The 13,638-nt window shown below is 28.4% G+C and overlaps 2 protein-coding genes across 2 annotated transcripts; one reads left to right on the top strand and one right to left on the bottom strand.

The window, feature by feature from the left end:
- The first annotated feature begins 781 nt into the window (after positions 1 to 781).
- Positions 782 to 11,387, top strand: LOC117159214 (uncharacterized). The gene is made up of 11 exons (XM_033338836.2): positions 782 to 984; positions 1,076 to 1,310; positions 1,390 to 1,624; positions 1,695 to 2,023; positions 2,117 to 2,234; positions 2,321 to 2,636; positions 2,717 to 2,927; positions 3,008 to 3,146; positions 3,214 to 10,506; positions 10,620 to 10,790; positions 10,877 to 11,387. The coding sequence occupies exons 1-11, from the start codon at positions 831 to 833 to the stop codon at positions 11,105 to 11,107; spliced, it is 9,432 nt and encodes a 3,143-aa protein (XP_033194727.2). The 5' UTR covers positions 782 to 830; the 3' UTR covers positions 11,108 to 11,387.
- ppan (Brix domain-containing protein peter pan) lies at positions 11,380 to 13,428 on the bottom strand. Its single transcript, XM_033338852.2, has 6 exons — positions 13,235 to 13,428; positions 12,751 to 13,031; positions 12,459 to 12,669; positions 12,045 to 12,371; positions 11,637 to 11,967; positions 11,380 to 11,556 (listed from the first exon to the last, which is right to left on the bottom strand). Exons 1-6 carry the CDS (start codon positions 13,250 to 13,252, stop codon positions 11,471 to 11,473), a joined length of 1,254 nt encoding a protein of 417 aa, XP_033194743.1. The 5' UTR covers positions 13,253 to 13,428; the 3' UTR covers positions 11,380 to 11,470.
- Between the last annotated feature and the right edge of the window lie 210 nt (positions 13,429 to 13,638).

The following is a 13,638-nucleotide window of genomic DNA, read 5'->3' as shown; positions in this document are numbered from 1 at the left end:
ATAAATATTAATTTTTTAGTATCACAAATATTATTAAAAAACACTGATATAAGTATTAAAAAGATAAGTACAAGTATAATGTAACTATAAAATGTCGAAAAATGTAAGTGCATGTTAAATTATTGATAAATTTTATTTACGTGATTGCAAGAAAGTACAAAAATTTAAATATCAATTTTATCTACTGAATCACCAACCTTATTACTTCTAAATTTTAAAATCTAAGATTACAGTATTATGAAAATTACTTTTGACTATAATTTGAATTTCGCAACGCGCCAAACACTTTTCATTTTAAAATGCATAACTGCGACGTCATTGGCTATAATTAAAAAATCTACTAAAATCTTCGCTCACGTTTACAACACACTTGCAATTCATATGTTTATACTACGTATTATAAATTCAAATTATCCTGATAATCCAAAATTTATTATAATTTCATAAATTAGGTAAAATAATTAGAATGTAATGTAATTTAAAAATATATAATTTTGAACTTTTGTAGATGTATAGTTTTTACTCAAATACTATTGGTCTACATTTTCGCGCCATTTAAAAACTAGAAAAATCGTATTACATATAAATGGGACTTACTTTGTCTTTATTCACATTTGTCACCTATCTTACTGTTAGTAACTATATGTCGGAATAAACCAATCAGATTATAGAAGATTTAAATTCAAATGAAAACTGAAAAGGTCAGTTTTTCAAATGGCGGTTATAGTTTACAAGTGTCAGACAACATATAATATGAATGAAATGAGTAAATATTAATTGAAAAAGTAACTAATGATTATTCGGTGATTTGAAACAAACAATTAGTAAAAATGTCAGACAGTATAAAAGTAGCTATTAAAGTGAGACCCTTAATTAAGCGTGAAAAGGATGATAATTTAGGGATACAGTGGACAATTCAAGGCAATTCCATTGTTTCTACAGATCAAGAAGTGAAGAAGCGTGGAGATGGCGGTTTTTATTTTGGTATTATTTCCTATATTCATTATGACAACAACATTAATTCGGAATTTTTTATATTTTTATTAAATCAGTATTAATATCTTTATGTTTACAGATCACATCTTTGATATGAATGCATCTAATTGGGATGTATTTGATACTGTTGTAAAACCAATTGTTAATGCTGCTGTAAATGGCTTTAATGGTACGGTTTTTGCCTATGGTCAAACAAGTTCTGGGAAAACATACACTATGATGGGTAGTGCAGAAGAACTGGGGATTGTGCCACTTGCTGTGCAACACATGTTTGATGCTATTGCTAATACCAGTGGGCGTGAATTTTTACTGAGGTACATTTTTCTTAATAATAAGATGTAATGATAATATATTCATCATAATTATATATATAAAAAATAATTTATTTTGTAGAGTATCCTATTTAGAAATTTACAATGAAAGAGTAAATGATCTTTTGAATAAAAGTGGGACTGATTTAAAATTGAAAGAAGACAGTAGTGGACAAGTAATCTTACAATGTAAAGAGGAAATTACAAATAGCCCTGAAAATGTGTTATCTATCATGAAAAAAGGAGATAAAAATAGAAGAATAGGGGAAACTAATATGAATGAGCGTAGTAGTAGAAGTCATACTATATTTAGAATTGTAAGTTCATATTATCATACACTACATATTTTGTTTAAATGCAATATCTTAATATAAATTTTGTATTTAGACAATTGAAAGTAGAGAAGCTGGAGATTCAAATAGTGCTATACAAGTATCACAATTGAATTTAGTAGATCTTGCTGGTTCTGAAAGAGCAAGACAAACAGGAGCTACTGGAGAGAGATTTAAAGAAGGGAGACACATTAATATGTCTTTGTCTACCCTAGGTTTAGTAATCATGCAATTAAGTGAATCCCAGGATGGTCAAAAGCATGTTAATTTTCGTGACAGTAAATTAACAAGATTACTTCAAAATTCACTAGGTGGTAATGCCATGACAGCAATAATATGTGCTGTGACTCCTGCTGCTTTAGAAGAGACTCAGTGTACTTTGTCGTGAGTTAATTACTATTTTTAAATCACATATTGTATACATTTGTATCATCTATTATTTCTATTACTATAAAATTTGTATAATTATAATTTCAGTTTTGCCTCTCGGGCGAAAAGTGTGAAAAACAAACCACAAATTAATGAAGTCATGTCCGATGCGGCACTTTTGAAACGCTATGCAAGGCAACTAGCTAAACTTCAAGAAGAATTGCAGGTTTTTAATTTGAATTATTATGATGATAAATTTTTTATATTTCTCATTTCATCTAGAGTTGTAATTGCATGAACTTGTTATTTTAGAGAATAAAGATTGAAAATCGATCTGCAGAAGTTGAAGAAATGGAAACCAGATTGCAAGAAAAAGATCGTATTAATCAATTATTAGAAGAACGCATAGAATTACTAAAAACTCGTATCGTTTCCGGAGATAATATAGCTCAAGAAGAATCATTTAAATGCAAATTGAAAAGAAGACAAACATGGGGTGGTCCTGGAGTGTTTAATCAACATTTACCGATATTTCAAACTAAAACTGGCTTGCCAACGATAAAAGAAGTATCATTCGAAATGCCACAAAGAAAAAGCACCATACAATCTATAGACATAATGAATCAAAGTAAATTTGCCATATTAATTTTATTCATATGTATCCCATATTTATTTCAATAAATTTTATATTGTTTCCCACTTTTTCAGCATTTCAAACAGCTTTTACCGATTTTGAGTTAGAACTATTTGAGAGTGAAAGAAATCGTGAATCCAGAGAAAGCGACAGTGACGAGGATTATTTTGTAACAAAACGTAGAAATAGAGTTACATTTGTGGATGATGTATACAACACTAAATCTAAAAATAATGGTATTGATATAACACCAGAAAAAAGTAACATATCGACCCAAACTGTAAGGTAAGTAGTAAAGATTAATATGAGAATGAATTATAAAATTGTGTAATATAATTTTAATTTATTTTTAAAAATTGTAACAGTTATCTAATGTCTCCTTCCACACCAAAACATGTTTTACGACGATGCATTAGTCAATTAACAAGAGAATTTGTAGAACTTCGTGAATTTACAACTTTAGAAAAACAGCTAACATGTCAAGGAAATCATTGCTGTGCACGAGTAAGTATGATTAGTTATGCATATAATGATATAGTCATTATATATATGTAATCGTTTACGTTTTAAGGAAGAGAAAGAACAACAAACTGAACAAATAAAGTCATCTTTGGAATGTTATAAACTGGGATATGTTACAGAAGTGAAAGAACAGCTTGCAGCTCTTAATCTTACAGAAGAAACAAATTTAGAATCTATAATTACTAAATTATGTACTAAATTGAATGAAATTCAGAAACAAAATATTTCAGAAAAAGAATCCAATTTTAAAACAATGAAACAATTTTCAGAACTAGAAAAAAGAATTGAAAATATTACTTCTGAAAGAAATGAATTTGAATATATTAGCCGTGAATTACGTGCAGAATTAAAGAAAAAAACAACAGAACTGGAATTAAAAATTATGTCCGAGGAAAATATGAAAAAAAAAGAAATGACAAAAATTTCAGAATTAGAAAAGCAAATGGAAAGTATTATAGCAGAAAAAAATAAATTTGAACGCATCAATGCTGTTTTAAGTAATGAATCAACAAAAAAAATTACGGAATTGCAAAAACAAATTGAAAATGTTACTTCCGAAAGAAATGAGTTTGAGCACATGCGTCGAGAATTACATATAGAATTAAATAACAAGTCTATAGAATTGGAAAAGTTAAAGAATAACTCAGAAAAAAGTGCAAATACTGAAATAATAAATAACAAAATAACAGAATTAGAGGCAGAAATTGAAAATATTACATCCCAGAATAATACGTTTAAACATATGAACGATGACCTACGCGCCAAATTAAATCAGATATCGTTAGAATTCGAATCAGAAATTGCTTCAGAACAGACTGAGAAACAAAAAGCAATTGAAAAAGTATCTGAATTAGAAAAACATATCGAACAACTTAATTCAAATAAAAAAGAATATGACTGTACCAATGTTGAATTGAGAAATGAATTACATAACAAAATTACAGACTTGGAATTCAAAATTAAATCAGAACATACTTTAAAACAAGAAGCAATGGACAAAATTTTAACATTAGAAAAACGAATTGAAAATATTACTTGTGAAAAAAATGAATTTCTACGTATAAACAATGAATGCAATATGAATATTTCAGAACTAAAATCCACAATTATGTCGCAACAAACTGCATATCAAGAAGCAAATAATAAGATTTCTGAATTAGAAGAAAAATTGAAAAGTACAATATTGGAGAAAAATGAATTCCAACGCATAAATACCGAATTCAATAAAAAGTGTTCTGAACTTGAGGCACGAACAATGCATAAAGAAGCTGACAATTTGAAGGCAATTGAAAAAATGTCTGAACTGGAAAAACAAATTACGAGTATAACATCTGAGAAAAACGAACTTGAACGCGTTAATAATGAATTACATATCGAATTAGAGCAAAAAGATTCTGAACTAAACAATAAGATGGTAGCAGAGCAAATTCAAAATCAAAAAACAGTGGAAAAAATTTCCGAATTAGAAAAACAAATTGAAAATATAACATCTCAAAAAGATGAATATGAGCGTGTTAATATCGAATTACGTGCTCAATTAGATGCAAAAATTTCTGAATTCAATTCGTATATAAGACAAAGTAAAGCTGAAAATCAAGATGTAACGGAAAAAGTCTCCAAACTTGAAAATCAGATTACAAGCGTGAGTTCTGAAAACAATGAGCTTCAACATATCAATAATGAATTACGTGCCGAATTGAGTCGAACTACTTTTGAGTTGAATCCCAAGACGGTAGAACAAACTGAATATCAAGATGCAACGAGAAAAATTTTGGAATTTGAAAAACAAGTTGCGGATACGATATCTGAAAAGAATGAATTATACTGTATTGATCATCAACAATTATGCACTAAAAACACTTGTATATTAAAGGCTAAAGTAACATCAGAAGAAATTGAAAAACAGAAAATAATTGGAATGCCTGACCAACTAAAAATTGACAATATAACAGATGACAACTCTACAAAAGATGAATTTAACCATATTATTAATGAATTACGTACTGAGTTGGATCAAAAAACTTCTGCATTAAAATTAGAACAAATTGAGAATCAGAAAGGAATAAAAATGATCTCCGAATTAAATAAAAAAATAGAATGTGTTCTATCAGAACGAAATGAATTTGAAAATCTGTATAACCAATTAAATGCTGAACTCAAGAAAAAAGCTCCTGGATTGGAATCAACAATTGTATTAGAGCAAACTAAAACTTCTGAATTAAAGGAGCAAATGGAAAACATTACCTCAGAAAATAATGAACTTAAAGATGTCGACGAAATACGTGATGGATCAAATGAGAAGAATATAGAATTGAAGTTAAGAAGAAACACGATAAATGATTTACAAGATGTAATAACAAATCTTCAAACTGCGAATCAAGATCTAGAAGATCAATATCAATCATTTTTAGGAAGTGAATCTGTTCTATCTCCTTCAAAAATAAATGGAAGCAATGCTGATACTTCATATGTAATTCTAAATATGGAAGCAGAGAAAAGTCAATTAGAAGGAACTCTCCAACTAAAAAGTCAGGAGTTGGAAGATATAAAAAGAGATGTTCAAAGCCTTAAAACGGACATAAACAAATTGCAGGAAACTATTTATCTGTTAACAACTGAAAATATGGAAATGGCTACAAAATTAACTATAGAGCAAGAGAATGCAAAACAAAGTGAAATTAATCTCCAGAAAACAATTGATGAACTTTATGCGCGTATTTCTGAAGTTACGAATGAAAAGATTACTTTAGAAAGTGATTTGACAGCTTTGAATGATCAGTTGGAATCTATGCATTCTAAGATGTCAGTAGTATATAATGAAGAACAGTTGTTAGAATCATATCGAAAAAAAATCGATAAACTAACTACAGAAAACATTGAATTGTCAACCTCTATCACAGAAAAAAATAAAGAGCTTGAGAACATCAAAGAAAGTAAATCACTTTTATATGATCACGATTGTATTTACACAAAGAAGATAGCTACCCTTCAAGAAAAGAATGAGTATTTGCTAGCTGAAAATAATGAACTTTCTACAGACTTGATAGACAAAATAGAAGAAAATGATATGTTGAAGGAGCAATGTGATATATTAAAAAATAAGATAGAGCAATCACTATCAATAAATAAACATGTTGCTGACAATGATGTAGAACATGTAAAGATGGAAAATAATATCTTAAAAACAGAAATTGCAGAATTAAAAACAAAAGTAACAATATTATCAGAAGAAAATACAAAACTTTCTACTAATCTATTAGAAACTTTAGATAATATTGATTCTTCTCAAAATGAAAAATCATATAACAGTACTTTGCATTTATCAAAAATATTCAATAATAGTAGAGACATCAATGAAATGGAATACGAAGTATCACAAGAAGAAACACGGGAAACTCTGGAAAATGAAGTGATAGCATTGCAGAACAAAATCGATTACCTGACGCGCTTGAATAAAAAACTTAGTGATTTAAAATTAACGTCTTGCAGCCAGTGCGTACATTTAAGGAATTTGAATGAAAGTCACAGGATCCTTAAGCTTGAAGCGAAAGGTTTGAATCAAAAGTTAGAAGATTTACAAAGAAAGTTCGATCGCAAGTGTGCAGATACCGAGATTCTGAAAAACAAAATACATCAAGAATTAAATTTAAGCATACACGATGTATCTTCGAATGTTGTCTTTGTTGATGAAATGAATGTAAGTTTCGTTGAAGAAAGAATTCAGAGTTTAAATAATGAACTACAAATTTTAAAAACTGAGCATAATAAATTCTTGGTTTTATATGAGGATAAGTGTGATGAAGTAAAACAACTTCACAGTGGCATGATTGCAAATGAATCCAACACGGATGATTCTACATCTAAAAAAATCCAGAACAGAGCAGGGAATAGAATAGAACAAATTCAAAATCATATTGACCACATAAAAAGTGATATGGATGAAATAAAGGAAAATAGCATGAATTTTACTGTTATGCTTAATGAATTTAAAACTGAAAAAGCAAATTTATTAGATCAAATTAACAACTTAAAAGATGCTAATGAAGAATTACGAAAAACAATATTAAATAATGAAAGCACTGCAATAAAGAAACTGCAAATTCTTGAAAATGAATTGACCAATACAAATAGAGAAATTGAACAGTTTTCCATACAAGAGAAAGAGTTAGAATCACAGAAACTAATTTTAGAAGTAGAATTAGAAGGCTTGAAACGCAAAGAACAGGATAAAAATGCCTTGATTAATCAATTAAATGAAGATATCTTCTCTCTGAAAAAAGAATTAGAGAACAAAGAAGAGTTACAGTATCTAAAGGAACAATGCGAGAAATTAGAAAAAGATAAAGTACTCAGTAAGGAATTGGAGCAACATAATATGCTAAAGATCAAAGAATTGGAAGTATGTATAAATGATCTCCAAAAAACCTTAACAAATCAAGAATGTTTCTTTAGAGAACTTCAAGAGAAAGCTATTTATGTGGAAAAACTTCTACAAGAAAAAGAGCAAGAAATATATATTCTAACACAGAAATTACAAGCAGCAGAAACTGAAGTAATTAATATTAAGAATAATTTAGAAATGAAATACAAGAATGAATTTGATTCGGTGGTCCAGCACCATATCAAAGAATATGAAAACAATATGCAAAAATTAAATGATACATTAAATAAATATATTGACGAAAATTTGAATTTATCACAAGAACTTACTAGTCTTCGAAATGTCAAAGAAAAATTGAACGAAATAGTAGCAGAAAAAGAATGTTTATTTGACCACCAAAAAATGTTGGTCCATGATAATGAAAAACTTCATGACGAATTAAACGAAATTAGAAAATGTATGATTAAAGAACTTAGATCGCTTAAGTATAATGTAAATTTACAAGAGTTTCCAAGTAAATCTGTAACTGAAATTTTTGTAGTTTTACTTCAAACGCTTGTATCTAAGGAAAGCGAAGTAATTAAAACTATGAAAGAAACATGTGAAAAGGAAAGACAAAAAGTAGAAGAGGAGAAACAACAATGCATAAATACAGAGAAACGTACTATAACATGGGCTAAGGAATTGGAAGGAGAAATTGAAAAACTCCAAGCAGATTTAATGGAAAAAGAACATGCTCATAAAGAATATCAAAATACAATATCTCAATTAGAGCATCTTTTAAAAGAAAGCACTTACGAAAAAGAAATATTTAAAGAAAAAATGGAAGCGCTAGAAACAGATTTTAATAATTTACAAGTTGAATTTGATAAACAATGCAAGGTTGATAATCAGCAAGAAGAAGCAATTCTTGTTGCTCAGAAGAAAGAAAAAGAAGTACATGAAATGTTTAAAACCAAAGAAACAGAATTACAGTCAAAACATAAATTGGAGAAAGAAATGTATGAAAAGAAAATAGATAATCTAATTCAAACCCTAGAGTTTCACAAAACCAGAAATTTGGAATTAAATAATACGATTGAAGGCCTTGAAGCAAATGAAAGACAATTGAAAAATACCATAGAAGTGAATTTGACTGAAATAAAAAAATACAGTCAAAATGTAAAAAAAATAAATACAGAACTTGAACAACTTACACAGGCTTATAATGAAGTAAATCAAGAGGTGGAGCAAAAGAATTTACATATCGAAGAAATCACTACAGTTCTAAAAAGTAAATGTGATATATTGTCTGAATATAAAATAAAATTTGAGACAATTGTGCCTGAATGTGAAATGCTAAAGGAGCATGTCAAAGATCAAAAATTGACTATAGCACAATGTAAAGAAGAAATAGACATGCTGAGAAGAGAAAGGGAAGAACAATTGGAAATTATTAAAGATAAGTTAAACTCGGAAGAAATAAAAAATTTTGGATTAAGTAAACAATTAAATGAATTGAACAACAAAAACGTTACTCTAATAGATGAATTGAATAGTTTGAAAGAAAAATATGAAGAACTTCAAGGAGAAAATGCAAAACTAGAAAGAAAAATTAGAAATAGTACAAGCAAAATTAAAGCAGAAGCGGAAATAGAGGAGCTGAAGGAATTGAATAAAAGGCTACAAAATAATCTGGAGGGTGCAAGTAATCGTGTGGTAGAATTTCAAGAAATTAGAAACCAGACTTTAAAAGACTTAGTTGATGTAAAAGGTAAATACGAATTTCTAGTGCAAGAAAATGACGAACTGAAAAGAACACTTTCATTATATAAGTCGAAACACTCGAATTCAAGTTCATTAATAGACGAAGGCAAATACGATGCACTTCTTCTAGAAAAGAATAAAATTGCATTAGAGTTAGAAGATAAAAAGATAACACTGAGTCAAAAAGATAAAGAAGTTAAAGAATACATCAGTCAAGTACAAGAATTAACTGATAGAAACAAGGAACTGGATGATGAATTAGAGGAGTATGCGGCAATAATTCGAGAACGGGACATTGAAATTTCAAAATTAGAAGACAAGATATATTCCCGTTTGTCAGAAAATGTACTTGTTAATGAAGCAGAAGAAAAGTTAAAGAACCTCAATGAAGAAAATGAGAAACTTCGCGATCAGGTAGAAGCACTTAAAATGAGATTGCAAATGGATGTAGAGAAAGACATTGAACTCCAAAATGAAAGCATTATTCGCGTCTTAAAAAAGGAAAATTTGGAATTACAAGCGAAAATAAATTCTTATAAAATACAGATAGATGGTATTGAATCTAAAGAAATACGCACGAATCAATTAAAAAATTTGGATAAGAGATTAGAGAATAACTTAGAAGAGTCAAGTAATTCTGTTAAAGAACTTGAAGAAAAGAATAAAATAATAAAGGAATTAGAAGCTCATAAATTATTGTTAAATCAGAAGGATAAAGAACTTAAGGAGTGTATAAATAAACTACGAGATTTAACAATGAAAAATAGGGAACTCAATAATGAATTAGAAGAATATGTAAGAACTATTCGCAATCGTGATGCTGAAATTTCAAACTTAAAAGTTAATTTGGGTTCACAGTCAACACAAAATGAATCAGATAGTAATATAAGACAAAAGTTAGACTTTTTCATAATAGAAAATAAAAAGCTCAAAAATGAAATTAAAGAGCTTCATATGAGATTAAGAATAGAAGCACATGATGAAAGTATACTTAAAAGTAGTACAAGAAAACAAAATAGAACTGTGACATCTGATAGAGATGAATACAAGGATAAATATGAACAATTGAAAAAAAAGATTCATGAATTAGAATTGCAGTTAGTATCAAAAAATGGAAAAATTGCAACTTTAGAAATACAAATTCAAAGTGAGAGTTTCCCATATCAGAAGAAATGTAAAGAACTGGAAGAACTTGTCCTCGCGTTTCGTAATAAGGTATGTTATAAATTATAAAAATGATAAAAAATTGGTTCTGAGTGTATAGCTCATCGAATCAAAAGGCTCAAATCGTAATAATTACTATAAATGTTCAAATGTTTTATATACAGAATGCAGAATTGAACAATGAGGTAAGAAAACTACGCAGAACTCTAAATGACGTTAACGCATGGGAATGTGATGTCTGTAGGCGATGGCGCGTAAACAGAAAGGATCAAGCTTGCCAAACAATACCCAATAATACAGTGCGCTTCTGTAGTACTAATAGTGGAATTGTCGAGGTAAGCAAAAATATCAATATATATTAATTTTTAATGAATTTCTGTAAATGCTGTTATTTACATACGAAGTTGTAATATTTATACAGGATCATGTGAAAATCCAAAAATTAGAAAAAGAGAAAATGTTAATGAAAGATTTGTGTCGGTCCCGATCTCGGCAAATAAAGGAATTACAGGATCGAATACAAGAACTAGAAGCACAAAGTTCGTTTGCTTTGAGACCGAACGAAGCATTGCAAGATAGATCTAATCAACAGGATAGCAGCATTATAAGACACAACAGGCATTTAGATATTGGAAAAAATTTAAAGCCGTAAATAATGTTAGATTTCTTCCTTAATCATACATTTTTATGCATATATGACACTATGTAATAACCGCGTATCTTATTCCATATCAGTAAAATTATTACTTCATAATTCCTGTACTATATGTTCATATATTTATATGAGACTGTAAATAATCGCGATCGAATTAACAATGATATGTATTACATTGTTAAATTTGTGATTTAAGCTAATGATTTTATCAAAATGATTTTTTATTCACATAGTTTATAAGAAATAAATTAAATATTTTTATAACTTCATTGTTGTATAAATTCATGTTTATTAAATAATATTTTATTCTATACATATAAAATTATATTACATCATACATTCGTCATAATGTTCAATGCTTCATAATTTGCCAAGTTTTTGTTTCTTTACTTTATATTTAGGCATACTCCTAGGCCTTTTTGCACCAACTTTTCTTTCAAATAAATCTACGAATGAAGATAGACCAAGATGTAGATTAAGGATGTTAATATATTAAATCGTTTTAAACGTATGAGACTAAAGTTACCTTTATCGGGCTCTTCTCCAATTTCATCGCGATAATATTGTGCATCATCATCTTCTACATTGTTCTCCTCAATTGATTCTTTTGCTATTTTTTGTAGTAACACTTCATTTTCTTTCTTCTTCTGCATTCCTTTCAAAGATTTTTCTTTATGTTCTTGTTTTTGCAATTCCTTCTTCTTTTTGTTTTCTTCTTGCACTTTCTTTCTTTTTTCCTTTAATTTCTTTTTTTCTTCTCGTTTTTTCTTTATTAATAATTTTTCTTCCTCAGATTTATGAATATACTCATGAAAAAGTACTTCACCATCTAAAAGTCCATCTTCGACTTTTATCAGCTAAAAGGATTTTAAACAACAATGTTAATTAGTGATTATCTTTGAAATTTATTTAAAGGAAGAGAATTATTTCTTACTTCTAGTGTTAATCTAGGACCCAATTCAAAGAGTCTAATTGCACTTTTATTATTTGCATGATTACCACGCGAGGATAATGTTTGTGGTAATGTAACATGATTTGAAGGATCATCTTCGGCTTCACTTTCAGAAACCGTTCCTTTTGTTAAGAAGTCGGAAAAATCTTCACATTTAGACAAATTTGGAATCTTAGCTTGAATTAACTTTTTGATACCTTTTGATACATCAACAGGTACTACTTTAATAGCATAATGCCTGAGATCAATGGTTTTTGATGTGGAATTATAGTTTAAGCTCAGACATCTACGGATTGTACTTAAATTAACCTATAGAGATATTAAAAAACATTCATTCTAATGAAAAACTACAATTAACATATATAAACTAGGATTACTGTCTAAGGGGAAACTTACTGTAGTCAGATTGATTGTTGGAAACATATTTTGAAACATAGAAGCAATAAGCTTCAGTTGCATACCTTCTCCACTAAAATTATTTAAAATTACTAATGGCGAATTTTTAAATAATTCTTCATATACCATTTGCTTTTTTAATAAAGATATTACATCACGTGATAAGGAAAAACTGTGTATTTTAAAAGTGAGCGTTGGTCCTCTTGGTAATCTATTACAAATTTATTTTTTAATTGTTCAATAATATTTATGATAATATATAAACATTTAACATTATAATTGAATTCTGTACCTGCAAAGTTTGAAATACATTCCTTGCTCCGTTCTTGTAAACATACACATGTGTGTAACATGAAATATACCAGCTATTGATACAAAATCTTTGATTGTATTTCTTTTTCTTTCTTTTAAAGACATTGCTGTAAAAGGTTCCATGATTTTGCGGAAGTCTTTAGTAAGTTCAACAATGTGTTCTCCAGGTAGACCACGATGAATGACAAAAGAATGAGGTGCTTTTGTTACATTTGGATTTTCTTCTGTATTAATTTGTTTATTTTTCTTTACACAACGACCCTGCATAATGTTTATGTAAAGTTAAGTAAGGAACTGCATCATTTTTATCGGTTCTATACTCTAAATTCGTCTTATTAAAAAGAATATTTATGTTTACATGGGTATCTTATTAATATTTAATTTATAATTTACATATATGTTGCGTAATTTGTACATATATTAAAAAAGCTGTTCATCAAGGGCCAATTGAAATAAAAAATTACCTTTTTACGGCGTCCCATGATTACTTTTTTATATTAAGGTTAGAATCTTTATCACGTGTATGTATATATAAATATGAGTGTATACAATGAATCGTTGTGAAGTTGGCGCTATAAGCAAAACAGGTTAAGCACATCACGAGGATTCGAGGTGTCATAACCACGTCATAATGAATGAAAGTCACTACTATTTTTTTACCATTTTTTTTTACTTAAGTACACTTCATTAACAACTATTTTAACTCATTAATCGAATATCAAAAATAATTAATCATTAAATTGAGATTTTAGTGTTTTTTTTAGAATATTTCTAATAAATTTTTGTTTCTATCACAAGTACAACAATTTTCATTTTATGTTTAGTAATATCAATTAATGTTCTTAGGCATGTAAAATTTGTACGTCTA

This window comes from Bombus vancouverensis, chromosome 10 (genome assembly GCF_051014615.1).
Source record: "Bombus vancouverensis nearcticus chromosome 10, iyBomVanc1_principal, whole genome shotgun sequence".
Taxonomy (NCBI): domain Eukaryota; kingdom Metazoa; phylum Arthropoda; class Insecta; order Hymenoptera; family Apidae; genus Bombus; species Bombus vancouverensis.
The sequence above is the reverse complement of the archived record's forward strand: the minus strand, read 5'-3'. Positions and strand labels throughout refer to the sequence as shown.